A 27,659-nucleotide genomic window follows, 5' to 3' on the forward strand; every position below is an offset into this window, starting at 1 on the left:
CTCTCTCTCTCAACTTCATTCATGCGAGTTATAGTTTAATTTGCTCAGTGTTTCATACACAGTACTCTCTCTCTCTCTCTCTAAGTCATTAATGCGAGTTTTAGTTTAATTTTTTAAATGTTTCATATAAAAATGAACATTGCAGCTTCCAGGAATGTAGGAATCAACAATTGCATATGATCTACCATTTTTTTTTTTTTTTTATACATACCGGGTACTGTAGAATTCCCTATTTAAATATTTTTCAAACAGCTCATTTTTGTTTCAGCCAAGATACTTAAACTTCTTTGTATTGTTTTGCCACTGAATATCAAATAAGTGCAATGTATCACTCCTGAGGCCTCAAAATGCCCCTAATAGTGCTTGATTTCCAAAAAATTTCCTGGGGCGGCTTACACCACCCCCCCAGATCCCCCAGCTGTAGAGGCTCGCTTCGCTGGCCCCCCCCTTAACAAAATTCTGGATTCACCCCTGTGGCCTCCTCCTTTCCACGGACCTATATATGCCACTGTACCGTAAGTCTTCGTATTTGGATGCATTATACTTCGACGCCTCATTTTTTGCGCAAGAAAAGTTTCCGAGTTGTCTCACAATTCACGAATTTCCCCACAAATTGATGCCACCAGCCGGCAGCCGACGACGCATTTTGATGCTCATTTGTTGGCAGCCATCTTACAACCACCTTGTCCACCATAACCGTCATGGCAACCACCTTTGATGCATACACAAGGACTATGCTTGAGGCTACCAACATCCTATCGACCTTGAGTGATCTGAAGTCTCAAGTGATGGCCACCTACAACAGAAACATAAAGGAGCAGAGACAAGCCCGGATCACATGATATTTTCATGAGAGACAGGATATAGCTGCTATTCTGTAAGATTTGGACGTGCCAGCAGGAGTGGATGAAGGAGGAGAAGTGGACAGAGAGGAAGTGGAGGTGCTGGAGCCTGAGTTCAACTTCGAGGGCTTCGGCGTAGGTGATGGGGCTTCCCCAGAGAGGCCTGTCACCCATTAACTAGCCCATCTACCCTCAACACACCTTCACCTGCCACTCAAGCCAGTCTTCACTTTATTTCTGGTAAGGATTTTTGGTATTGCAGCTCTTTATAACAGCTTTAATGTCTTTTCAGGGACATGTTTATTGTGTTCTGCTGTTTTAGCACTAGTAAACACTCTTCATTTAATTTTGGGTAGGGCCTGTTTGGTGTTATAGTACTTTCTGATAGGATAGGTACATGTCCCACTGGAACGCTTCTCTATTTTTCACAGTGTTTCTTAACTTCGCAGTTCGACATTTCGCATTTCACGTGGTTTTGGCGGAACATCCAAGCTGCAAAAAACGAGGGTTTACAAGTAAGTCCTCATGTTTGGACATTTTACTTCAATGCCTCGTTTTTCACGCAAGAAAAAAGTTTCCGAGTTGTCTCACAATTTGCAAATTTCCCCACAATTTGATGCTCCCAGCCGGCAGCTGACGACGCATACTGATGCTCATTTGTTGGCAGCCATCTTGCGACCACCCTGTCCACCATAACCGACATGGCAACCACCTTCGATGCATACACCAGGACTATGCCTGAGGCTACCAACATCCTATCGACCTTAAGTGATGTGAAGTCTCAAGTGATGACCATCTACAAGAGAAACATGAAGGAGCAGAGACAAGCCCGGATCACACTATATTATCATGAGAGAGAATATGGCTGTTATTCTGCAAGACTTGGACATGCAAGTGGGGGTGGATGAAGGAGGAGAAGTGGACAAAGAGGAAGTGGAGGTGCTGGAGCCTGAGTTCAACTTCGAGGGCTTCGGCATAGGTGATGGGGCTTCCCCAGAGAGGCCCATGTCACCTATTAACTAGCTCATCTACCCTCAACACACCTACACCTGCCACTCAAGCCAGTCTTTACTTTATTTCTGGGAAGGATTTTTGGTGTTGCAGCTCTTTATAACAACTTTAATGTCTTTTCAGGGACATGTTTATTGTGTTCTGCTGTTTTAGCACTAGTAAACACTCTTCATTTTAGTTTGGGTAGGGCCTGTTTGGTGTTATAGTACTTTATAATAGGGTAGGTACATGTCCCACCGGTACACTTCTCTATTTTTCCCATTGATTCTTAACTTCACATTTTGATGTTTCTCGGTTCGTGCAGTTTTGGCAGAACATCCGAGGCACAGAAGATGAGGATTTACTGTATATATGTACTATATATATATATATATATATATATATATATATATATATATATATATGTTTGTGTGTGTGTGTGTAGAGAGAGAGAGAGATGATAGATAGATGATAGATAGATAGATAGATAGATAGATAATGTATATAGGTATTTAAATATATATATATATATATATATATATATATATATATATATATATATATATATATATATATATAAGTATATACAGTAAACATTCGATATAACGAACTAATTGGGAGGAGGGATATGTCGTTATATCCGAAAGTTCGCTATATCCGATGGTCATTATTAACCGAGGGATTACCAACCCAAGGTTACTATATCCGTGGAGTCGTTCAATCCTACGTGTGCAACCAGAATTTACTCTGTGAAGTTTCACATGGAGAACTCAATGTTTTACATGGTTATACAGTACTGTACATGTAAAGTAAATACCATCCTGTATGAAGTTATACATATAAATACAATGCCTATAGTGTAATGTGGTACTGTTACAGTACACTAACCATGCCAGGGAGCGAACTTTCGCCAGATATAGGGACCTTCTGGCGGAAGTTTGCTCTGGAAATGGTTGGTCGTTATATCCAAAGTTCACTATAAAAGGGTTCATTATATCGAGGGTTTGCTATATATATATATATATATAGGTGGGAGCACTCACCATCCACTCAATCAATGTAGTGCTGTTCTCAGGTGTTTGCCCTTTCCTCTGTTCCAGCCTTCTTTCCTTCAATCCTCTTCTGCCATTCTTTCCTTCAGTCTTTCCTCGTCCTTCTGCCTATGGGTGACTTTACACTCCTTCTTCTGTCCTTCTTCCCTTCATTCTTTCCTCTTCCTTCTGCCTATGAGTGACTGCAGTGAGTGACAAGCCAAATGGTTTCCTGTACACCAGGAGACCATTTACTATGCTGGGTGATAGCCATATAACCAAATTTTGGCACCTAACGGTTTAGTGGGTAATTATTGCGCTCCAATCAAATTGAGCCGGTGAAGATTTATATGCAAGGGGTGGTTGGGTTTATTGCCCATGTAATGCCACTCATGGATGAGTGAGGCCAGTCACTCTCATCTTAAATGTCAGGACCACCTGCCTAGCCCCGGGCTCCTACGCTGCTCATGGGGCAACGTGGGAGTGGATGATGATATATATATATATATATATATATATATATACAGTGGAGTCTCTTTTATCCGAAATTCTTTTAACTGTAATATGCCATTAACCGTAAGTTTTACTAAAACGTTCTCATTTCGATTAACCGCAAAAATCTGAAATCTATCCGAAAATTCAAACATGGTGGGCTTGTTTCGCGCCACTAGCGGTAGTTTACGGTTGCTCCGCTAGTCACCAGAGCGAGTTGCCCACTCCCTCACCTGCATCCACCACCTCAGAATATTTGGTTGATGTGGGAGATAATGTGGATGATATGGAAATGATTGAATAAGGAAACAGAAAATAGGAAAAAAACAATTATGTTTAAGACTTTATTTGTTCAAATTGTTTACGGTGAATAACGTAAATGTTTTAGTGAAGGTTGAAGTTTGAGTGAAGATTTATTTAAGTTGACAGTTTCTATTACGGTTACAAAAGTGCAGTTACATACATAGTTACTACAGTGTATTAAGTGTTTTGCTGATGGCTGAGTGGCTTTTGGGGTGCTGGTGGTGTTGGTGGGCTAGACATCGCCAGAAATGGGTGATGGGTGAGTACAATACTGTTCCCTTGTATCCTACATATTATTACAGTGAAGTTAGTGAATGTACAGCGAGGTTAGATGGTGAGGAATTGGAAAATGTGAGAACGTTTAAGTATTTGGGTAGTGTGATGAGTAAGGATGGAGGTTTGGAGGGTGAAGTGCTTGAAAGGGTACAGCAGGGAAGAAAGGTTGCTGGTTCTTTGAAAGCAGTGATAAGAAACAGGGAAGTGAGCATGGAAGTGAAAAAGTTACTACATGACAGTATTGTGATACCAACTCTAACGTACGGAAGTGAAGCTTGGACATTGTTGGAAGGACACAAGTCAAGAGTGAGAGCAGTGGAAATGAGTTATTTAAGAGGAGCCTGTGGAGTCACGTGGAGAGACAGGCTGACGAATGAGGATATAAAGGAGCGTTGTGGTGTGGATGTGGATGTGATAGGAAGCGTTATGAAGAACACACTGAGGTGGTTTGGCCATGTGGAGAGGATGGAGGGTGAGAGACTGACGAAGAGAGTGTATGTGAGTGAGGTGGAGGGGGGAAGAGGGAGGGGGAGGCCGAGGATGAGATGGAGGGATGGGGTGGAGAGGTATATGAGACAGGGGGGTGTGAGTTGGGAGCAGGGCAGTGAAATGGCGGGGGACAGGGCGACTTGGAGGCGATTTGTTTGTGGCCACCCCAAACGGGATTGAGGCGTCTGGCAATAGATAGATAGATAGATTTTATCCGAAATAATCGATTAAATGAAACTTTGAAAGTCCCATGATTTTCAGATAAAAGAGACTCCACTGTATATATGTATGTATGTATATATACAGTATATATATATATATATATACACACACAGTGAACTCTCACAGTTGGTGAGTAATAGGTGCAAAAAAAACCTCGCCAAACTGGAATTCGCCAAATCTGAACTGAATAACTAATGGGAACAAGGGATTTAATCCGTGAGCTAGGCAACTATGGCCATATAGCCCTGCTAGGTTACAGGAGCACACTACCACTCCCGGCACGACAGTCCCGGGCAAGGCTCGAACTTGCGATCCCCTGATCCCGGATCCGATGCTCTACCACTGAGCCACCGTGCCCCCCTAATGGGAAAAAAATAAATTGGTTCTGAGCATGCATGACTGGACTGATTTTCCACCTACATTACATTACTGGGTGTAAATCATGTGATAAACACACATAACATGATTCAATTTAATTCATTTTTGCCAAGAAACAATACAAAACAGAAAAACTCACATAAGAAAATAATGGGCCTGATGTACATGTGGTGTATTGTGCGTGGATGCCTTAGTTGGTGGTCTGCCAAGGTCATCCATTCCACATTTCTGTGTTTCATCAGCCATTATGTGTTCTCAGGTCCTCAGCACAGGTAGGAATCACAATAAAACACAGACAAAATGCTGCACATGTGATGGTGGTTGGCAAAAAAGTGTACTGCTCGTGATGGTGGCTGGCAGAGAAGTGTAAACAAAGCTGTCTTGGAACCAGGGTTGCCAGAGTCTTGTGACCAAAAGTAGTGGAAACAGGCCTCAAAAGTAGTCAATTTTGGTATAAAGTAGCCCATCATAATTATGTACAGTATATATAGAGAGCGAAATTCAAAATTTAGTAGCACAGGGCTTCCAAAATTAGCCCAATTCACTACTTTTAGCACAATCTGGCTACTTCAAGAGGTTTGAGAAGACATGACTTGAATTTCACAATGCAAACTAAATTTTGCCAAAATTAATTCAGATTAATAAAAAAAAACTATTGAAATTATTTGGCATAAAATATATTTTTATTATAGTTTTATTATAAACAACTTGCCAAATGTGAGATTTCTCTCGCCAAGTTAGAGTGTTGTGTACAATCCCATCCCATCGCCAAAAGTGAATTTACCAAATAATAACTCCAAATGTGAGAGTTCACTGTATATATATATATATATATATATATATATTATATTTACAGTCATCTCACATAAATATAATATATATATATATATATATATATTATATTTACAGTCATCTCGCGTAAAGTGTGTGAATATGTGCGACACAGCCCATCACAGTTTGTTAATTCGCACTTTGTGTAGCATAGGATCCCATGTTAAAATGGCTTTATGGGTGACACATCCTGAATTTTCGTATATTGATTCACCAATACCTATCCCTAACTAAAATGCAAAAGGAAAACTTACAATAGAAACATGCAAGAGTAATATTGTATATTTATTATGAAAATTCAAGACCTTACCAGCATTGTACAGAGGGTAGATAATGCGAATTGTTGTGGTGGTACCCGAGACCATACCACACAAGCTAAATCAAAACACTCACAGGAAAGGGAAAAGATACTTAAGTTTAGAGAGGCAAAAGAACATGATTATTTGCAGCTCACATTTTAGGAAGGGAGAGAGTAGGTTGATTACATTTGAGTCTGGGGGAAATAGCAGCTAGGTAGACTATTTCCTGGTCAGGAGAAGCTGATAAGAGGTTAGTGAGGGATGTTAAAGTTATAAGGAGCAAGGAGTGTGTGCAGCCACACAAGTGATCGATATGTGACATGGTGCTTAAGGAGCAGGTGATGAAAAAGAGGACCTATGCACCTTGGAGGAAAATATGGAAGCTGAAAAACCAAGCAGTAAGGAATGCCTTCTATAGAGAAATGAGAGAGTGGTGGCTGAACAGGGAGATGTTAACTGAAGTGTTACTGAACAGGACCGAGCCCTTAAGAGCAACCTCTTGTGAGTTACTGATTCAATATATGGATGGACAAGAGGCCCACCAAGATATAAAGTGACTTGGTGGTGGGATGAGGGTGTAGAAGCTGCAGTTAAGAAGCATAGGAGGCTTTTCCGTGAATGGAAAAATGATCATAACAGAGAGGAAGACTTGACTGCCAAGAGTAGGACTAGAAAAAAGGTTTACAGGATGAAGTATGAGTCACAGAGACTTATGTGATAACCTAAAGCATGTAGAAGGGAAGAAAAGGATGTTTAAGGTGGAAAATCAGATGAAGAGGGAGAATAGGCATATCACTGGTGAGCAATGTGTGAAGAATGATGAAGGAAGGGTAATGGTGAACAGTGGGGATATTAAAGACACATGGAGAGAGCATTAGAGATGGTTGTTGAATGAGGAGTTTGACTGGGACAGGGAAGGTTTGGAGCCTGCAGATCCAGTGTTTGGCCCTTGACCTTTGATTGATGCTGCTACTGTGAGTGGGGCAATAGGCATGATGCAGGTGGGGAAGCAGCAGGTGTGTCTAGATTGACTGCTGAAATATTGAAAGCCTCAGGAGATACAGGAGTGAGGTTAATCACTGACCTGACAATATGTTAATATATAAGTGTGTTGCCTCAGATGATTGGCTGAGGAGTGTAACTGTAAATATGTTTGAGGGAAAGGGTGGTGCCCTGGAAAGAGGAAATTATAGGGGCATAAAGCTTTTAGACCAGATAATGAAGGTAATGGACAGAGTTCCAGAAGGTATGATTAGAGAAAGAGTGAATTTGGATGAGATGCAGTTTGGGTTTATGCCAGGCAGAGGGACCACTGATGTCATATTCATTGTTCGACAGCTGCAGGCAAAATATATAGGATAGAAAAGGGAAGTGTACTTTGTTTTTGTCGATTTGGAGAAAGTCCTTTGGCAGAGTCCCTAGAGAGGTGGCGAAGTGAGCAATGAGAGAGCTTGGGATGGAGAAGTGGCTGGTTAGGGTGGTTATGGCCATGTATGTGAGTGCTCGCACCCAGGTAAGGGTGAATGGAGATTTGAGTGATAGTTTTCCGTGAAAGATGGTGTGCACCAGGGGTTAGTTTTGAGCCCCTTGTTGTTTATCATGGTACTTGAAGCCCTCTCATGTGACTTCAGAAATTGACTTCTGTGGGAGATGTGGTATGCTGATGATTTGGTGCTGATTGCAGAGAATGAAAGGGAGACAGAGAAAAGATTTAGGAAGTGGAGAGATGGTATGGGGCACAAGGGCTTAAGAGTAAATGCAGATAAAACAAAAGTGATGGTATCTAGAGATGGTGGCGATACTGTTTGAGAAAAGGGAAATTGGTCATGTGCAATTTGCCACAAGGGTGTGGGAATTAATTCCATCTTGTGCAGTGTCTGTGATAAGTGGGTGCATAAGAGATTTAGTGGTATTAGAGGTAGGCAGCAAGACATGCTAATTTCATGTGTGCAGTGTGTTGGGGAGAGCTGGTGGAGATTATCAGGTGTGAAAGGATTGAACTTGCTCGTGATTCTCTTGACCGTGTGGAAGAGTTTTGTTATTTCGGAGACATGTTGTGTACTGGAGGTGGGGATGAAGCCAGCTGTGTGGCTAGAGTGAGGAGTGGTTGGAAGACGTTCAGGGAGCTGTTGTTTCTCTGACATTGAAAAGGCTGTCCCTCCGTGGTGTGGGATCTTTGCATGCAGCATGTGTTAGGAGTGTAATTCTGTATGGTAGTGAGACTTGGGCAGTAAAGGAAGAGGATATTTGCAGGTTCAAACGTACAGAAATGACAATGATTAGATGGATGCGGAGTGCGTCCCTAAGTGTGAGGCCTGGGGAGGCTAGGTTTACGATGAAGGAGTTGAGGGGTGGGATAGGACTGGAGTGTATTGGTTTTGTGATGAAGAAAGGTAGATTGAGATGGTCTGGGCATGTGGAGAGGATGGGGGATGATAGTTCAGTGTAGAAAGTGAGACGTGTTAATGTTAGGGATGGGGTTGTGGGAGATAAACCGAAAAAGACCTGGGATGAGGTCATTGTGTATGACCTCAAGGTTGAGGGACTGAATAGGGAAGCTGCCAGAGATCAAGCAGCATGTAGAGCCGCCATTAGATGACCAAAGCCAACGCATGCAAACATGTTGGAGCCTTCAAAAATGAACGAACAAAAGAACACCTTGAAAAACATCATGGGGCCTTGGAAGGAGGTACAGCCAAGTACAATGAACACTGCCTGAAGGCAAGTATGACCAGAGTATGTTCACTCCTTCATGTTGGCTCCCAGCAGTGAAGAATTTTGGCCATGAAATCCTTGATCTTTCACACAAGGCAGGCTTTGAGAAGGTGGATGAGGCTGATGTGCAGGAGGTTCTGGACAGCCACACTGAGCAGCTAGACTGAAGAGCTTTTAACCAAGGAAATAGGTGGCAGAGGCACAGAAGAGTGGCAAGGATGAAGGGGAGGATGAACCTATTCATGTTCTGGACATCAAGACCCTGGAGTTTGTATAGATGGACAAGGCCATTTCATATATCCTGGACAAGGAACCCAAACCTGGTGAGGAGTGACATGGCATTGAACAGCATAAAGCAACATTTGAGGCCACACAAGGAGCTCCTGGCAACCAATTAAAAGTCAGCACAGTAGGCCACCATCACCTACAGTACTTCCTTCTTGCAGCATCCACCTGCATTGAGGATGACCGAGGTCATCAATGAGTTGGTTGCAAATGCTACATCCTGCCTCACCTGCCTCTGTCTTGTCTGTCTCATCTTCATCTTCACCTGGCTCACCCCAGTGCTCCCCTGCCACCACACCGCCACACTCCCTCCCCCCCCACCACATGGCCACGCTCTCCCTTGGCCTCACCATTATGCAATCCTTCAGCCTCACTGCTATGATATCCGTCGACTCCACTGCTTCACCCTCCTTCTCCTTCACTGCTTTGCCCTCCCCATCTCTCCTCACCTCCCCAAGAGGACCTGGAGTGATCATCAAGGTACCCTCCAGAACTGGGGGGCGACCCTTGGTGATTACTCTGACTGGCCTAGGACATACTTCAGGTGGATGGCAGAGATGTTTGATGAGATTTTAAGTTGTGTAGTTCTTGGCCCCCCTCATTATCCCTGTTGAGCCCATGTTATATTGACCTCAGTATATGATAAATTGTTATGTGATGAGTTTTCACTTGATGCAACCACATCACTTACCAAGGCGTGACTGTAGGACATTTATTATATGTTCTGTGTAAGAACTCATGCAGTTGTACCCAGTCTTTAGAGAAATAACAGCATAGTCAGAGGAGTGGCAGTGGCACCAACTAAGCTACCCTGAAAATTCTGAAATGCCTAGCCACCCCAGTACTCCCCCAACTTTTTGAGGGGAGACCACTTTAGAGTTCTCCTTGAACCACCCCAAAATTAGACTCAGTCATCCCATTGCATATTTATCCTATGCCTCTATACAGAAAACTGTATCGGCTGTGCACTCCACTGTACAATAGATGATATACTCCTGATTGATGTAAAGGTCTGTCAAGGTAGCAATAGTAAAAGATTTAGCAATTGTTAGGCACTCAATACTGTAGTTCTTTTTCTCCAGGGCAGTGGAATAACTATATATCTATCTATAGCCAGATGTCATAATCCCGTCAGGAGTGGCCGTTTGACTTGAGTTAGTTTTTTACAGGGAGGGGCACTAACCCTCTGTCAACTCGCTTGTTGACATGTAGGGAACACGTATGGTTGATTATTTGGTTACCATCCAGTGATGTAAATGGTTTCCTGGCTTAGAGGAAGCCATTAAGGGTTGTCACTCAATGTAAAATCACCTGAAAAGGAAAGAAAAGTAGTAGAAAGTGGCACGAAAGATGGGAGAAATAGAAAGAGAGGAGGGCAGACACAAAAAAATAATGGTGAAAATGAAGGAAGAAATAGGCATCACAACATCAAGTGAGTGGATGATGGTTGCCACCACCTAACACCATAGTGGAATAACCAGGAGGTGATTAACAGATGACTCTATTGTAGGTTTTATAGTTTTATCATGCACAATTTACAGTCAAGCTTTGGTATGCGATGGGGTTATGTCAGGTGAAAACTCATTGCATGATAATTTATCATTTACCAAGGCTGATATATCAAGGATTCATTGGGGATACATGGGGGTCAAAGGTCACATAACCTAGATTCTCTAAAAGCTTTAATAAAGGCTTGCTTCAGTGCCCTAAGTAGCACAATGCTTTCCACTAGGGATAGCACCTTTGCCATATGTGATTTCTGAGTCACAAATTTCAGTACAGTACTGTACTTCACACACAAAAAAGTTGTCACTTCATTTCATATCACACACACCACTATTTTTTGCACACTTGCACCAATATTTGGCAGTAGCATTGGTGTTCCAATGCCTTTGCATTTATAAAACAAAAGGGAGACAATCATAGTGAATGTAAACACTGGGTGGCCAACTTAGCTCAAATGTCTGACTGTTGGTTTGCTTGGGAGGCACTGCGTATGCACAGGATTGTTGTACATGGCCACCACACTTATCATATAAGGGAATTTTGCCATCATTATCACAAAACTGGGAATAACTTTTAGTTTTTTGTGCTATCAATTTATCATGTGCCAAACTGATGTATACCAAGGCCGGACTTTACTCTATACTGAGATCCAAGGTGTATGTGGAGTTTTTTCTCAACTAGCCACTTTTCCATCACAGTAATGATCATGTATGTTAGGCAGTGGGCATTGAACTTGTGAGCCTTATGATTGCTCACATAACATATATACAGGTATATCCTGGTTTAACGATGCAATTATTTAAGTAAAAACCCATCTTTAGGCGGGGTATCATATCTTGGGGTAGATTTAACATGTAAAATTTAGGGATGCATTTTTGAACCTTGGGTTTCCCCCCCAACCAAGTCCTAAACCCACCCAAATGACGCCAAAAACAAGATCAAAGTCAATCTAAATAGCCTAACAGCAGTAAAAGGAGCTAACCCAAGCCTAACATCTGTAAATAACTCACTAAAACCAATAAAATAAATATAAAATCATCAAATATAAGTCTGGAAAAAAATCAAGCTTAGTAAACTCTACCCCAGAATGACAGTGTTCACCCCACCTATGGCAAAAACACTTTAATCTAAGTCCAAAAACAGTTTATAAATAAACACAATTTTAGTCTAAAATATAATCAAAATCAGTTTTAAAAAATCAAAATCCATCGTTAAACCGGGGTTTGACCGTCATTAGGCTGGGTATGGTGGTATTTCCACCCTCATCGCTAAGCTGGGTTATCATATCTAGGGGTATCATATATCGAGGTATACCTGTATAATAAAGTACAGTAATCCCTCCAATATCCGATGTAATAGAGCCAAAGGCATGTCCAGATAGTGATCCTGTCCGGATATTGGGCCCCAGCCTCCTGGACTTGTACTTATGGACCCTAACTCAGAAAAACACCTATACAGCTCCCTCTGGACATGCATAGCACCTATTTAAGACCCAAATCACACCAATAAGGGACATGAAAGAGTGAAATAAATGCAAAAGAACCATAAAATGAGGTTTTAGAGGTAGGTTTATACAATATTAAACATTCTGGGTACTTACAACAAGTCCCTGGCTCTTGGACTGATAGTTATGGACCCTAACCTAGCCTGACTCAGAAAAAACACCTCAAAACTGCACATGCATAGCACCTAAGACACTGTTCACACCAATAAGGGACATAAAAGAGTGAAATGAGGTGTTAGAGGTAAGTATGGAAAATACAGTACAGTACAATATGAAACATTCTGGGTACTTACAGCAAGTCCCTGGCCATCTCAATGAATAACCCGCCTCCTCTCAGACTCTGACAGTAAGAAGGAGTTCCTGAAGCACTTGCAGTACACTGTTCATGAAGTCTTGCACAGAACTTAGTCATTTGCACTCAGAATTCCATTCTCTTAACACTGCGCACTCTTGTCTTACTTGCGCTCCATTGTACCTTAATGAAATAAGTGTTGCACTCTGCACTTAAAGTCTTTCCACTCATAAAACCATTTTCTAAACAAAACACACTGTAGTTAACTTACGTTACATTGACAGTCCATTAAATCTTTGTCTTTTCATTCAGAACTCAAATTCCTTAACACTATGCACTGTTTTTTTTTTTTTTTTTTTTTCCACTGCACAACACTGTAAATTCCCGTGTGGTCTAGTGGAGAAGTTCTTGGCGTCTAATCACTGTCAGAGTCTGAGAGTAGCACATGCAGATGACCTAGGGGTGCGTCGCTGGGTCGTGGTGATGGCGTTCCCACTGGAGACGACTCTGAAGAGAGGCGCAAACTCACGTCGAGTGGTGACTCCACCATGCCTGATGTGCTGGGCTGTGGCTCGGAGCATGAGGGCCTGTCTTGGGGAGGCAATGGAGTGGAGCCAGGGCTGAGCACAGCGGGGGTCACGGGCCTGAAAAAGCTGCCAATGGTTGATTGACACAAGGAACGGCAATTTTGACGATTAACCCCTTAACCGCGGGGCGTCACTTTCGTGACGCTTGGGAGCAAGGGATCATACCGCGGGGCGTCGCTTTTGTGATTCTGTGTTATTTTGAATTCACCCGGGCTTTCCAGTGGGGGCTTGTATCATCTATCAGTACTGACAATGTCCAACACTAGTCAGCACTCCTAATCTCATCTGTACTCCCATCCATTGTTGACAATTTAGCCATTTCTCCCCGTTCTTGACTCCCCTCCCTACCCCCCCTCCATTACCCTATGCTCTCGCCTGCCCGGCCATGCTACGCTAAGTAAATCTTCCCTGGAATTTTTCACTGATTTCATCCATTGAAATAAGCCCTATGTCGTATTCTTATACCAAATAATATATACAAGTAAGAAATCAGGTAAGTGAGAGTGCCATACACCTGGAATTGGCTAATTATCACCTGACAACACCTCACGTGCACTCGTTCGCTAATTTTCGCTGTTTTTTTCCCCTTGAAATATGCCGTATAATCTATTTTCGTAATAAATATACATGTAATGAGAGAAGGGAGAAGCCTAAATGATATTTACATTCACCTGGAACTACCTAATTTATAATGTATTGTCTAGATTTCCTGCCAATCATATCAGTGCTACACAAAGCTGTTTCAAGATTTAACATTGGTAGCTCTGATTATATATCTCCTAAGTAGGCCTCTAATCTATTTTCGTAATAAATATACATGTAAGGAGGGAAGGGAGAATATTTACATTCACCTGGAACTACCAGATTTATAATGTATTGTCTAGATTTCCTGCCAATCATATCAGTGCTAGACTTAGCTGTTTCAAGAAGTAATATTGGTAACTCTGAATAACCCCTAAAGCAGGCCTCTAGGCTGCCCCTGCGTTATCAGTGTACTCTCATCTTCCGAAGTGAGAGGACGTACGTTTCATCTTGCTGACTTCAAGGCCTTTTTTCACCCCCATGCAAATGGCTCTGTGACCTTTACCCCCTACTAAACCTCGTGTGGAAAGAGGTAAAGGGCTGACAATTGATAAAAGAGTGACTATGATCTTTCTATTGAGTAAAACAGTGCAAGTGGAATTGTAAATAATGTGTAAATAATGTGTAAACAGCAAGTGAAAGTAATGAATGTAAATATACGTGAACAATGGAAAATAGTTTTATAAGTTATTTCAAGTGACAGTGCACAACACAGTGTAAATAAAATAGAAATGTAAATAACGTAAATAAAATAGAGAACGTAAATAGAAATGTAAATGAGTAGTATTATAAGATTACCAGTATATACCCTAGGAGTAATGAAAGTGAAAGTTTCACTCTAGCATGTCTGAATGCTATGAGTTATGAGAGTGAAGATGAAAGTGACATTCACTCTCAATGCCAGTATACAGGACGAGAAAGTGAATGCTACGTATTTTACTGAAAGAAATTGAATCCCTACAGTGACAATAAACTAATACTACTGAAGGAAACTTATGGATAAAGACTGTAGATATATATATGTGTTATATAGTAATAGAAATATAAAGTGTGAGGGGTTTTATGAATAATAAATGACAGGCTACCATGAGCGAACTAGTGCCAGTGCGACGATCAGACGCGCTCGTAATTTCCATTGCTTTCACAGTTTTTTTTTTTTTTAGTATGGATCCCAAACTACTTGAAAATTGTAGAATAGTGTTTATAGTGTTTGTATCTGGCTGTGGTAATCATATTACGGGTTGTCGGGAAGTGTAAAGTGGAGACTTCGTTACCCTACTTCAGAGGTCTCCACAAGTCCTACGGTAACCGACGAAGGCTCAACAATCATTCCAGGAGAAAGCTGAAGGTATGTGCCATAAGCATATGTAATTTTATTATTCTAGGACTAATAACTGATTTTTGGCAAATATTTTTTGAGAGTCTGTCGGAGCCCAAATAACCCCGCGGCACACGCAAGTTATTGGTAAACAAGCCCGCGGTGTAGGGGTTAATGATGTGTTACCTGAAAGCGCGCACTTCCTCCACAAGTCCCAAGGGCCCCATCTCCCTGTTGCAGTCCGGGTGCTCCAGGTAGTCCAGAACGAACTCCAGGTGTTCCTGGAGTGTGCTCAGCTTTGGGATGGCTGGAGTAGTGTACCGTTGAGAGGAGTCCGCATCATCGTCGCCGTCCTCGTCGGAATCTTCAAGCTGGGTACTGACACCTGCAGCTGAAGATGCGATCTCGATATCAGACAATGTCTGATACCCAGGATCGCCCTCGTCGTCATCCAACCACTCACACACTTCGTCTACATCAACATCGTCCCCATGCGCACATAGACCTGCATAGAAGTCATCCACGTCAAAACCTAGGAAATCGTGCTCCACATCCGTTCCGAGAAGCAGACGAGACCAACCATTTTCTAGAGTCTTGACAGGGATTTCCCTCCATGCACTGGCCCAGTTGTAGATGGCAGACTTGATGTTGTAGCGGCGAAGGTTTTCCAAAGTCCGCTGGCCTCGCGTGTCCCGTCCCTCCCTGCACTTGTCCTCGTCCTCGAGAACAACCATCACTTCGTCCAGGAACTTCCGGTGGTACAGTCTCTTTGTTGCCACGATCACTCCTTAGTCCATTGGTTGGATGAGAGCAGTAGTATTAGGTGGCAGAAACATGCACCTAATGTGCCCATTCTCAGCCACCAACTCCTTGTCGCACGGTTGGGGCGGTGCATTGTCGAGGAGAAGGAGGGCCTTTACCTGGTCGCGTGGGATTCCCAGTTTCTCCGTCTCATAATGGATGACTTCCTTGACGAAATGGCGGTGGAACCAGTCTTTGAAGATCTGGGCAATGAACCATGCCTTCAAGGAATATTACCAGACGACAGGAAGGACATCCATCACCCCACGAAGACACTGAGGCTGCTTTGCACGGCCAACAATAACAGGCTTGAGCCATTGCATACCGTTAGCATTGGCACAACACAAAGCAGACATCTGTTGCTTGCAGAGCATGCAGCCAGGTACACACTTCTCCGTCTCCTCGGCTAGAGTGTTCGTAGGCAAAGAGCGATAGAATAAGCCAGTCAGCGCTGTAGACTTGACCGAGAGTGAGGCCCTCCCTGTCGATCAAGCCCTTCACCTTGTGCCGAAACTTGTCTACTCCCTCCTCGTTGGCGTCCAAAGCTTCGCCATGAGACTTACGGTTGGTAAGGCCATGTCGTAACTTGAACGCAAAGAGCCAACCTTCGGATGCCTTGTAGTCTAGGGCGTCGTGAAGCCTTGCGAACTTCTCAGCAGCAGCCTTCAGCTTCGTGCCACGCACCATCACACCAGCAGCACGTTGCTGTCGATACCAAATCAACGTGGAGCGGTCAACTTCTGCATACGAGGGAGTATAGATCACCTTCCTCTCCACGTTGCATTTGCTTTTCAACGAGAAGTCAGCCGTGTACTGCATGAGTTTGTTGCGGGATCTCTTGATATCAAACAAAGTAGATCAGGCCAGGTTAGATTCACTGAGGATGCATGACGTAGACCATCCCTCATCCGCCTTGTCCAATATCTCCCTCTTCTTCTCCTGAGTCAAGACCACTCTCTTCCTCTTCTCAGGTGTCGGGGCCATCATCACACACACGAAGGAGAGGCACGAGAGCAGCAGGAGAGCCTGCAAGAGGTAAGGCATCACCACAAAAGCAAGCATGTGGGTGGCCATGACGACGAGCGTGCACACACAACAAGAGACGGGTGGTAAGTGGGGAGGATGCAGGGCGCTCTAGCGGAACAACGCACCAGAACACAGCTGGCCCGTGCCGCGCGCACCAACTTCAAATTACGGGCGGGAAAAAGTCGGATTTTTTTTTTATTTTTTGTAGTTTTTGGCCCATTTTGGGAATATTGGATTCCGGGACGAAAATGTCTGGTTATTGGGGATGTCCGGAAAATGGGTGTCCGGATATTACAGGGATTACTGTATTTACATCTACAATAGTCATTAGTTATGTTTGGCAGTGATAATCTAGGCCTTATTTTTCTTTAGCTTAGAGAGACAAGGATAGGGCACAATAACCTGACATGCAAATTTTAGAAGACTTGAGTGATGTGTAAAAAGGGTATGAGCCAATGTCACATTTTGTGTGGTCAGACAGGGGAAAGGCTAACACATTACCTGTGTCGTGGTAGCACAATAAACACCATCCCTATAAATCAGTGCAATATTGTAATATAATGTAGCATATAAATGGCATGTTGCATAGTGCTGAATGTAATACATGCCTCAAAATGTGAATTAGATATAATCTTTTAGGTACTAATTTCTGTTATATAAACTTATTTTTAAAGTGGATTGCTCTGTGTTACATATAATGATGTTTTCATTATTTCCAGATGTTAATGATAATCCTCCTGAGTTTGCAAGTCACACCTACTTCACAACTGTAACTGAGAGCGAAAACACTGGCTCAGAAATTGTCCGGGTACTTGCAACATCAAGAGATTCGGGCAAAAATGCTGAAATAACCTACTCAATCATTGGAGGGAACGAACACAGGAAGTTTACTATCCACCCCAAGACAGGTATGAACTATATATTGCAAATATTCATTTTACTTCGGTCTGCATTACTGCAATCAAGCTTGGAAGGCATATGGAGCACACTGTTTTACAGTGACGATTTGTTCAAGCACCTAATAATCAGGTGGTAGAGCTCTCAGGTTGAGAACCTCTTTACACTCTACACTCTGATACGTAGAGGCGACCAAAGTTTTCTGCGTGTGTGTGTGTATGTGTGTGTGTGCGCATGGGGTGGAGTGGAGTGGAGTGGAGTGGAGTGGTGTGGTGTGGTGTGGTGTGGTGTGTGGTGTGGGTGTGGTGTGGAGAGAGAAGGAGAGAGTGTGTGTGTGTGTGTGTGTGTGTGTGTGTGTGTGTGTGTGTGTGTGTGTGTGTATTTACCTATTTGTATTTGCCTGTTTGTAGTATACAGGAATTGAGCAGTGCTCGTGTTGTCCTGTCTCCATATCCACATTTATCTAGTCTGCTTTTACACACATGAATGTTTTTCGCCTGCACCACCTCTTCGTCTAAGTCGTTCCAAATACTCATGTATTTACCTAATATACCTAATTGTGATATACAGGAAATGAGCTACACTTGTGGGATCCCAGCTCTGTTTCTCAATAAGTCAAATTTAGCTTTAAACTCATTTAAGTTTTTAGACTGGATGATCTCTTTGTCCAGGCTATTCCACAGGTCTGCAGTATACTTCTATAAGGAAAACTATATTTCTTGATATCCTTCAAGCAGCTTGACTTCTTCAATTTCATTCCCTGTCCTCTTGTTGCTCACTTATCCCATACAAACAGATCTTCTTGGTCAATTTTATCTACTCCTACTGGTATCATGGTCCTGAACACTGCAATCATGTCTCCCCTCTTTCTCCTTTCCTCTAAGGAAGACATATACAGCTTTTCCAGCCTCTCTCTGTATGACAGATCTGCCAGACTGGGGACCATCTTGGTTACTGTTCTTTGTATTCTCTCAATCTTGTTTATATCTTCCTTTTTGTGTGGGGACCTCACTACCACTGCATATTCTAACCTGGGGCGGATCATGGCCACTATCAATATTTTCATCATCTTCTCATCCATATAATGAAATGCTACTCTTATGTTAGTCAAGAGTTTATACGTCTCTCTAACTATCTTGTTAATATGTTCTTCAGGTGACAAACTATCCTGGACCAGCACTCCCAAATCTTTCGCTTCTCTCGCTTTTGTAATTGATTCATTACCCATCAAATAATTCAGTGATGGCCTCTTGGTACTTTTACCCATTTCCAATATGTGTGTGTGTGTTTGTGTGTGTGTGTGTGTGTGTGTGTGTGTGTGTGTGTGTGTGTGTGTGTATGTGTGTTTGTGTGTGTGTGTTCTTACCTAGTTGTATCTTAACAGGAATGAGTCAAGCTCATGTTGTCTTGTGTATTAAATCACTTTCATCATACATATCTTTAAATTAATGAATTGTTTTGGCACACACTATTTCATTCGGTAGTGCATTCCAATGATCAATTGCCCTATTTGGGAAACTGAATTTCCTTACGTCTTTATCGCCTCTTTTTTTTTTTTCTAGTTTTTTGCTGTGTCCTCTTGCTGATGCGTCCCCATAGGTTATATATTCATTTATGTCTATTTTCTCTTTCCCTGAGATGCATTTATATAGCATAATCATGTCTCCTCTCTTCCTTCTCTCCTTTAGTGTTGGTAGACTCAGTTTTTCTAGTCTTTCTTCATAACTTAGATCCCTTAAGCTTGGTACCCATCTTGTAGCATCCCTTTATACTTTTTCAGTCTTATCTAAGTGTTTTTTGAGATGAGGATTCCAGACTGCTGATGCATACTTCAGGGTTGGTCTGATGAATGGTGTTATTATCATTCTTAGCATGTCTTTATTTATGTATGTGAATGCTATTCTCATGTTAGCAAGCAGTGTATACATTTTCTGTACCTTCTCACTGATGTGGTCAGCCGGAGATACTTTCATATTGATAATCACTCCTAGGTCCTTCTCTTTCTGATATGTGTAGGGTTGAACTTCCTAACTTGTAATCCCAATCTGGTCATTTTCCACTTTAACCAAACTTAGTGACATGACATCTGTCCACATTGAATTCCATTTGCCATTTATTGCTCCATCATGAACTTTATTTCATTCTTCTTGTAGTTCTCTGCAAGAGTCAGTGTTAGTAATTCTTCTTTGTATTTTTGCATCATCAGCAAACATATTTAGATAGCTTCAGTTTCCAATGTTACTGTCTATGTCATTTATATACACCAAAAACATAATTGGTGCCAGCACTGAGCCCTGTGGAACTCCACTAGTCACATCCCTCCTTGATGAGTAATTAGGCTACCCCTTAGTAGTGTTCTCATTTCCCCATTTTCTGAGCAAATCTTGCATCCAACAGTACAGGTTGTCTTGGATTCCTCCTTGATGGTACAGTTTCCATAGAAGTCTTTGGTGCAGTACTCTGTCAGATGCTTTCTTGAAATCTAGATTGATACTGTCCACCCATCCTTCTCTTTTTTGTAATGTTTCTGCAACTCTATCATAGTAGCTTAATAAATTAGTAACATATGATTTTCCCTTTCGAAAACTGAACTGCCTTTCTGTTATATTGTGTTCTTCTAGGTGCCCCATCCTTGTCACAACCAGTGATACTGGTTGGCAGTTGAGTGGATTCTGTCTATTCTGTCTTGAATAGGAACAGTGTTTGAATTCTTCCAAATATCAGGTAGTTTACCTTGATCTAAGAATTCCTTGAATATTAAATATATTGGTTCGCTTAACTCTTTTGCACATTCATGTAGCACCCAGCCTGAAATTTTGTCAGGACCATTTGCTTTTCCTTTGTCTAATTTACTTAACTCTTCCTGTACTTCTTCTCGTGGTATTTGTATATCTGGCAATATGTGTGGGCCTGCATGTTCCATGTCATCTCTCTCAAAATTGTTTTCTTCTGTAAAAACTGATTGGAGTGTTTGATTTAGTGTTTCACAAACATCTTTCTCTTGTGTATAGATGATCCCCTCATCTGTAATGGACTATATTTTATCTTTAACTTTGGTTTTGCTTTTGATGTCGCTGTAAAATAGCTTCGGTTGATCGCTACTTTTATTTTTAATGTCTCCCTCAAGTTGTCTTTCAGCTTCTCTCCTTATCTTTGTATAATGTTTCTTGCCTGTTTATAGTTGTTATATGCCCTCTCACTCTTGTGTCTTCTGTATCTATTCCACAGCAAATCTCTCTTTTCTTTTGATTTATTACATTCTGCATTAAACCATTTCTTTATTTTCATTTCTATTTGTTTGTGCTGAGGGATGTAATTTTGGGCCCCTGTTTCATAAAATTCACAGAATCTTCTACATATAACATTTAAATCTTGTCCTCTAAGCTCCTTTTCCCAATCAGTTTCTAAGGGGTACTTTTTTAGGTCTTTGTAGTTGCCCTTTTTGTAGTTTAGCCTCTTCTTGTAACTCTCATTACTGTTACCTATGTCATATGCAATCCTGAAGTTGCAATTTAATACTGCATGGTCGCTTTTGCCGAATGGAGGGTGATACATTATATTGTCAGTATCATTTTCTTGCCTTGTAAATATGAGTTCTAGTACTGATGGATCATCAAGTCCTCTTTTTCTGGTGTTTTCCTTTACATGTTGTGTTAGGAAAAACTCTTTCACAGATCCAAGAGCTTTTTCTCCCAGCAGCATTCATAGCTTAAATCCAGAGTATTCCAGTTTATATTTGTATTGAAATCTCCAGTTATAATTCTTTCAAATTTCTCTTCCATTCTATGTAGTAATGCTCTTAAACTCTGAATTGTTCTCTCTGCCAGGTCTTCATATTCACCTCATTCCCAAGTGTTTGTTTTGGGTGGGATGTATAAATTAGCCACAATTACTTTCCCTTCAGATGTGTTCATCTCAACTGCAATCAGTTCAGCTTGTGAGGGTATATCTAGTTCTATTTCTTTGACTTGTAGATTTTTCTTTGTTATCATTATAATTCCTCCTTCTTTTTTTAAATTCCTCTCTTCTTCATATATTGTATTTCTCTAAGTTTTGTTTGATATCCTTGGGGTTAATTTTGTTTCAGTTACACAAATAATATGTGGTTCCTTTTCCTTGGTATGATCTTTCATTTCATTCATTCATCATCCAGTCCTACATTGCCCCATGAGAAGTGTAGGAGCCTTGGGCTGGGCAAGTTGGTCCTGACATTAAGATGATAATGACCAGTCTCACTCATCCCTGAGTGGCATTATGTGAGCAATAAACCCCAACCATCCCTTGGATATAAACCTTCATCAGCTTAATCAGATTGGAGCACCATAATTAACTACTTGACCACCAGGCACCAAAATTTGGTTGTATGGCTACCATCACTAATAATTTAGACATCATTCCATCTACATTTGAGTACATCAACTTAATCATCTTGTTTACATACTTGCCATAGCTTGAGTCTACTACCTTCCTTCTTTTTATTCCCTGTATACAGTATTATGTACCACTTTCGTACCTGCAATCCAATTACAGTACCTTTTAAAAAAAAATTTTCTTCCTCTTATCTTTCCTCATTCTGTGTTTTTGTTTCCTCCCTCTTCTCCTTTAGTGTTCCTAATTCCCCTTGCTTTGGGATCTTTTTATCTGTATCTTTTTAAATTCATCTTTTTCCACGAGTTTCATGGCATTTTTTAATATTTCCTCAGCAGTGCTTGCATGCCGGAAGGTTACTTTTAGGGGCCTTGTCTTCTCTCATATTTCCCTAGCCTTTTATGTTCTTCTATATATTTATCACAGATATCCTCTGATACTTGCTTCAGTATGTTCATTACATTTTCCATCTCCTTTTTGTCCCTTGAGATTCTGTTTTGGGGGTGCTCACCATCCACTCACTTGATGTAGCGCTGCTCTCGGGTGTCTGCCCTTTCCTCTCCTCCATCCTTCTTTCCTTCCATCTTCTTCTGTCTTTCTTTCCTTCATTCTCTCCTCGTCCTTCTGCCTACCGGTAACTTTACACTCCCTCTTCTGTCTTTCTTTTCTTTATTCTTTCCTCATCCTTCTGCCTGTGGGTGACTCTACTGTACACTGAGTGACAAGCCAAATGGTTTCCTGTACATCAGGAAACCATTTACTATGCTGGGTGATAACTACATTACCAAATTTTGGCGCCTAGTGGTTTAGTGAGTAATTATGGCTCTCCAGTCGGATTGAGCCGGTGAATCCAGTCAGATCCAAGGGGGGGTTGGGGTTTATTGCTCACTTAATGCCACTCAGGGATGAATGAGGCTGGTCACTCTCATCTTAAATGTCAGGACCAACTTGCCTAGCCCCAGGCTCCTTCGCTCCTCATGGAGCAATGTAGGATTGGATGATGAATGAAAAAAAATGAATTTCTTCTTCACTGATGCCAATGATTACTCTAGATTTGTTAATCTTTACAGCTTCCCTGCCTAGTTTTGGGTTGTTTTTTATTATTTCTTTCAGTTCTTTCTTATGCTTTTTTCTTCTACCTTTGTATTCAAGTCATTCTTTACTCTCACCATTTCAGCATACGTAATATGTACCTCATCATTGTAATTTCTCACCATTTCATTTACCTGTGTTATTTTCTCTTCAGTATTCTTTGGTCTATCAGACTGCTTGCTTGCCTGATTTTCTCTGTCATTTCTGAAATCATCCATAATTCTCTCATGGTTGACAACTGTACATCCCATTTCACTAGCCTTCGTTCTCAGTGAATTTACCTCAGGTGATAGTTCATGTTGTTGTGGCTTTTCTGTTTATTTCCTTTATTAATTCCTCATTTTTTTCCTTCTGTTTGTGTAGCTCATTCTTGATTTCATCGATTTCTATTTGAAAAGTTCTCTCTAGTCTGTTTACTTCTCCAACTAACTTATCATAAGTTTCCTTTTCAACCAGTTCCACGTAGAAGTCATTATCCGGTTTTTTACATGTGTCTCATAGCACCTTCTCTAGGCATCTTTCCAAAATATGAAGCCATCTTAAAGAAAAGATAATCTCTACTTACAATAGTTTCATCACTGCGCTTTTCATGGTGTTGTGTAGCACCTTCCTTGACACTGATTTATAGATGTTTACTTACTTTAAGCTACACTATCTTGCTATTACTTGTTTTACTATTTTGGATCATCACCTTAATCAGCCTAAATGAGTGTGACCCATAAATAGATACAACTTAGGTATCCCCAGAGCGTAGCTCAGTGATATTCGTCTGACTCATGTATTGTCTCTCCCATGTGTGTGTGTGTGTGTGTGTGTGTGTGTGTGTGTGTGTGTGTGTATGTGTGTTTACCTATTTGTATTTACCTATTTGTAGTATACAGGAATTGAGCTATGCTTGTGTTGTCCTGTCTCCATATCCACATTTATCTAGTCTACTTTTACACACATGAATGTTTTTCTTCTGCATCATCTTTTCGTCTAAGTCGTTCCAAATATTTATGTATTTACCTGATATACCTAATTGTGATATACACGAAGTGTGCTATGCTTTTGGGTTCCCGTTGCTGTTTCTCAGTAAGTCAAATTTAACTTTAAACTTGTTTAAGTTTTTAGACTGGATGATCTCTTTGTCCAGGCTATTCCATAAGTCTGTACTTCTGTAAGGAATGCTATATTTCTTGATATCCTTCAAGCAGCTTGACTTTTTAAATTTCATTCTGTGTCCCCTTGTTGTTCTCTTATCCCATAAAAACAGATCTCCTTTGTCAGTTTTATCTACTTCCACCGTGGTCCTGAACACTGCAATCATGTCTCCCCTCTTTCTCCTTTCCTCTAAGGAAGGCAAATCCAGCTTTTCCAGCCTCTCTCTGTATGACAGATCTGCCTGACTGGGACCATCTTGGTTGCTGTTCTTTGTATTCTCTCAATCTTGTTTATATCTTTCTTTTTGTGTGGGGACCACACTACCGCTGCATATTCTAACCTGGGGCGGATCATGGCCTTTATCAATTTTTTCATCATTTCATCATCCATATATTGAAATGCTACTCTTATGTTAGTCAAGAGTTTATACATCTCTCTAACTATCTTGTTAATGTGTTTTTCAGGTGACAAACTATTTTGGACCAGCACTCCCAAATCTTTCTCTTCTCTCATTTTTGTGATTAATTCATTACCCAACAAATAATTCGGTGATGGCCTCCTGGTACTTTTACCCATTTCCAATATTTTACATTTCTTTACATTAAATTTCATTTCCCACGTCTGGCTCCAATCATGTCTCCTATCCAGATCCTCCTGCAGCATTTTACAATCCTCCTCAACCTCTACCTTCCTCAAGATCTTTACATCATCAGCAAACAGACTTGCATAACTGTTCACTCCAACTACCATATCATTTACGTAAATCAGGAACATTACTGGCGCCAACACCGAGCCTTGAGGGACTCCACTTGTTACTTCCCTCCATCCAGACATCCTATCCTTTATTACTGTCCTCATTTGTCTGTCTCTCAAGAAGTCTCTCATCCATTCCAGAAGTTTCCCCTTCAGTCCTCCTATATATTCTAGTTTCCACATTAGTCTCTTATGAGGTACCTTGTTGAAGGCCTTCTCTAAATCTAAGTACACACAATCCACCCAACCATCTCTCTCCTGTACCACGTCAATCGTTCTTGAGTAAAAGCTCAACAAGTTGGAAACACATGACCTTCCACATCTGAATCCAAACTGACATTCAGCCAAAATATTTGTCTCATCCAGATATTTTATCCATCTGTCTTTCAGGATTCTCTCACACAATTTTGCGACCATGCTGGTTAGAGACACTGGTCTATAATTCAGGGGTTCTTCCCTGTTTCCTCCCTTATAAATTGGTACCACATTTGCCCTCTTCCATTCTTGTGGCACTTTCCCCTCTTCCAGAGAACACACGATTAAACTGTGAATTTTATCCACCAGTTGTTCTCTGCATTCCTTCAGTACCCAATTGGAAATTTCATCAGGTCCTGGGGCTTTCCTTACATCTTGAGTTTCCAGTAATTTATACACTTCTTGTACCTCCACGTTTATATCTATCACTGGTACATTTCTAATCACTCTCTTCCCTTCCACAAACTCTTTTTCATTAGTGAAAACCGATTGGAAACATTTGTTCATTATTTCAGCTTGCATTGCTGTATCTTTATAGACCTCTCCTTTTACTTTCAGTTTGGTGATTCCTTCCTTTTGTTTCAGTTTGCTATTAACAAATCTATAAAAAGTTTGGGTTCATCCTTTGCATTTGTTTATTATACCTTTTTCAAAATCCCTTTCTACCGCTCTCTACATATTCTTGTGTATTCATTTCTAGTCCTTTTATATTCTTCCTTTGTTCTGTTGTTACCTCTCTTTCTCCAGTTGTTCCATGCCTTCTCTCTCTCTCTTTTTTAGCTATCATACACCTTCTGTTAAACCACTCCTTTTTCCTGTTTTCTTTCCCTCTTACCCTTGGTACAAATTTTTCCACTCCCAAATTATAGAGGTCTAGAAAGATATCCCACTTCCTCTGTATCTCTCTTGTTTCTCTGAATTTTCTCCAATCTGCATTTTCAAAAAATTTTCTCAATCCTGTAAAATTTGCTTTCCCAAAGTTGTATCTTCCCTGTCTATGAAACTCGTCTCTTGGCTCGACGTTCCCTATTATCATCTGGAACTCAGTGACCACATGATCACTTTCTTCTATCAGACAGAAATATTTCAATGATTCTATTACATCGGGTTCTTTGGTAAACAGTAAATCTAACCCTGCTGGTGTGTCCTCACCTCGGAACCATGTCTCTTCTGTGACCCATTGTATCATCACATTATTCGTTATTATATTTAATAATATAGTGCCCCACGAATCCTCGCTGCCTCCTGAGTCCCATTCCTCCCAGTTCACCTCTTTACAGTTAAAGTCACCCACCAAAATTATATTGTTGGTTTTCTAAATTATTTTTTGTAAATAACTAGCCGTATCTGACAACATCTGGTATTCGTCATTATTCCATGCTCTCGTCTTAGGGGGAACATACACTACTGCTGTATCTCTCTTGCCATTCTCTCCAGTTTCTAGTTTCATTTATATCACTTCAGCCCTGCCTTCTCCCATTTCCATGGTATCTACATATATGTTGTTCTTCACTGCTATCATCACTCCTCCTCTCGTTTTTTCTTTTCTGTCTTTTCTCCACAGTTTGTATTTACCATGTCCCAAATGAACATCAGTATCTTCTCTTAATTTGGTCTCTACAAAGCACATGACATCAGGTTCATGTTCTCTCAAGAAATCGTTAATTTCAAGCCTTGCCAATATTAAACCATCAACATTAGTATATACCACCTTCAAATTATTTTTGATGTTTTTTATACCCTCTTCTCTCCGTCGGTACCACTTCCTCAATTTCTGATCATTCATAGCCATCCCCCTTAGTTTCCTTCACTTCTGTTTCCGTACATACCACTTCCTTACTTTCATATCCATCACTATCCAAAAAAAAGTATTACATTCTTCCTCTGTCCTCCTGTCATTTTTTTCCTTTACTTGTTCCTTCAATGATTTTAAAACTTCTCTTTCTTCTTCATTCAAATCATTTCTTATTATGTATAATATTTTCCATCCCTGCCTCTTTGCTTAGTTTCCAGGTCACTTTAACCCTTTAACCGCGGGTGTCATTCCAGAATGACGTTGCAAAAACTGGACCAAACCGCGGGTGTCATTCTCGAATGTTTGTGAATATTTTGAATACCCCGCGTTTTTTCCGTGCGCCAATTGTTTCAAGGGAGAGTAGCTATTAAGTTCTTTCACTCCAGCCGACCCCCACCTCCCTCTTCCCCCCCCTGGGGCCCCACCTCCCACCCCCTGGGCCCCCCACCCCACCCCTGACCAAGCGCGCATCAGTATCTGTCCAGCTGTGTGAGTGACAACACATGTTGATGTGGCAGTGAAGTGCAGGCAATTACAGTGCCTTTTACCTGTCTCAGTGAACACAGAGTGGGTGTTTATCGTATGTG

The 27,659-nt window shown here is 41.2% G+C and overlaps 1 protein-coding gene and 1 non-coding gene across 2 annotated transcripts in view; one reads left to right on the forward strand and one right to left on the reverse strand.

Annotated features, from left to right (window-relative positions):
• The window catches only part of LOC145392990 (fat-like cadherin-related tumor suppressor homolog), a 569,943-nt gene that overhangs the window by 475,357 nt on the left and 66,927 nt on the right, over positions 1 to 27,659 (forward strand). The window contains exon 34 of the mRNA XM_080267295.1: positions 17,489 to 17,677. Coding sequence (XP_080123421.1) covers positions 17,489 to 17,677 — 189 coding nt within the window. The remainder of the gene's footprint in view (positions 1 to 17,488; positions 17,678 to 27,659) is intronic.
• TRNAP-CGG (transfer RNA proline (anticodon CGG)) lies at positions 4,927 to 5,002 on the reverse strand. The gene has a single exon. It is a non-coding gene; the product is annotated as a tRNA-Pro (tRNA).

Source organism: Coenobita brevimanus, chromosome 23 (genome assembly GCF_032717465.1).
Source record: "Coenobita brevimanus isolate Jiangsu-jjx chromosome 23, ASM3271746v2, whole genome shotgun sequence".
Taxonomy (NCBI): Eukaryota; Metazoa; Arthropoda; class Malacostraca; order Decapoda; family Coenobitidae; genus Coenobita; species Coenobita brevimanus.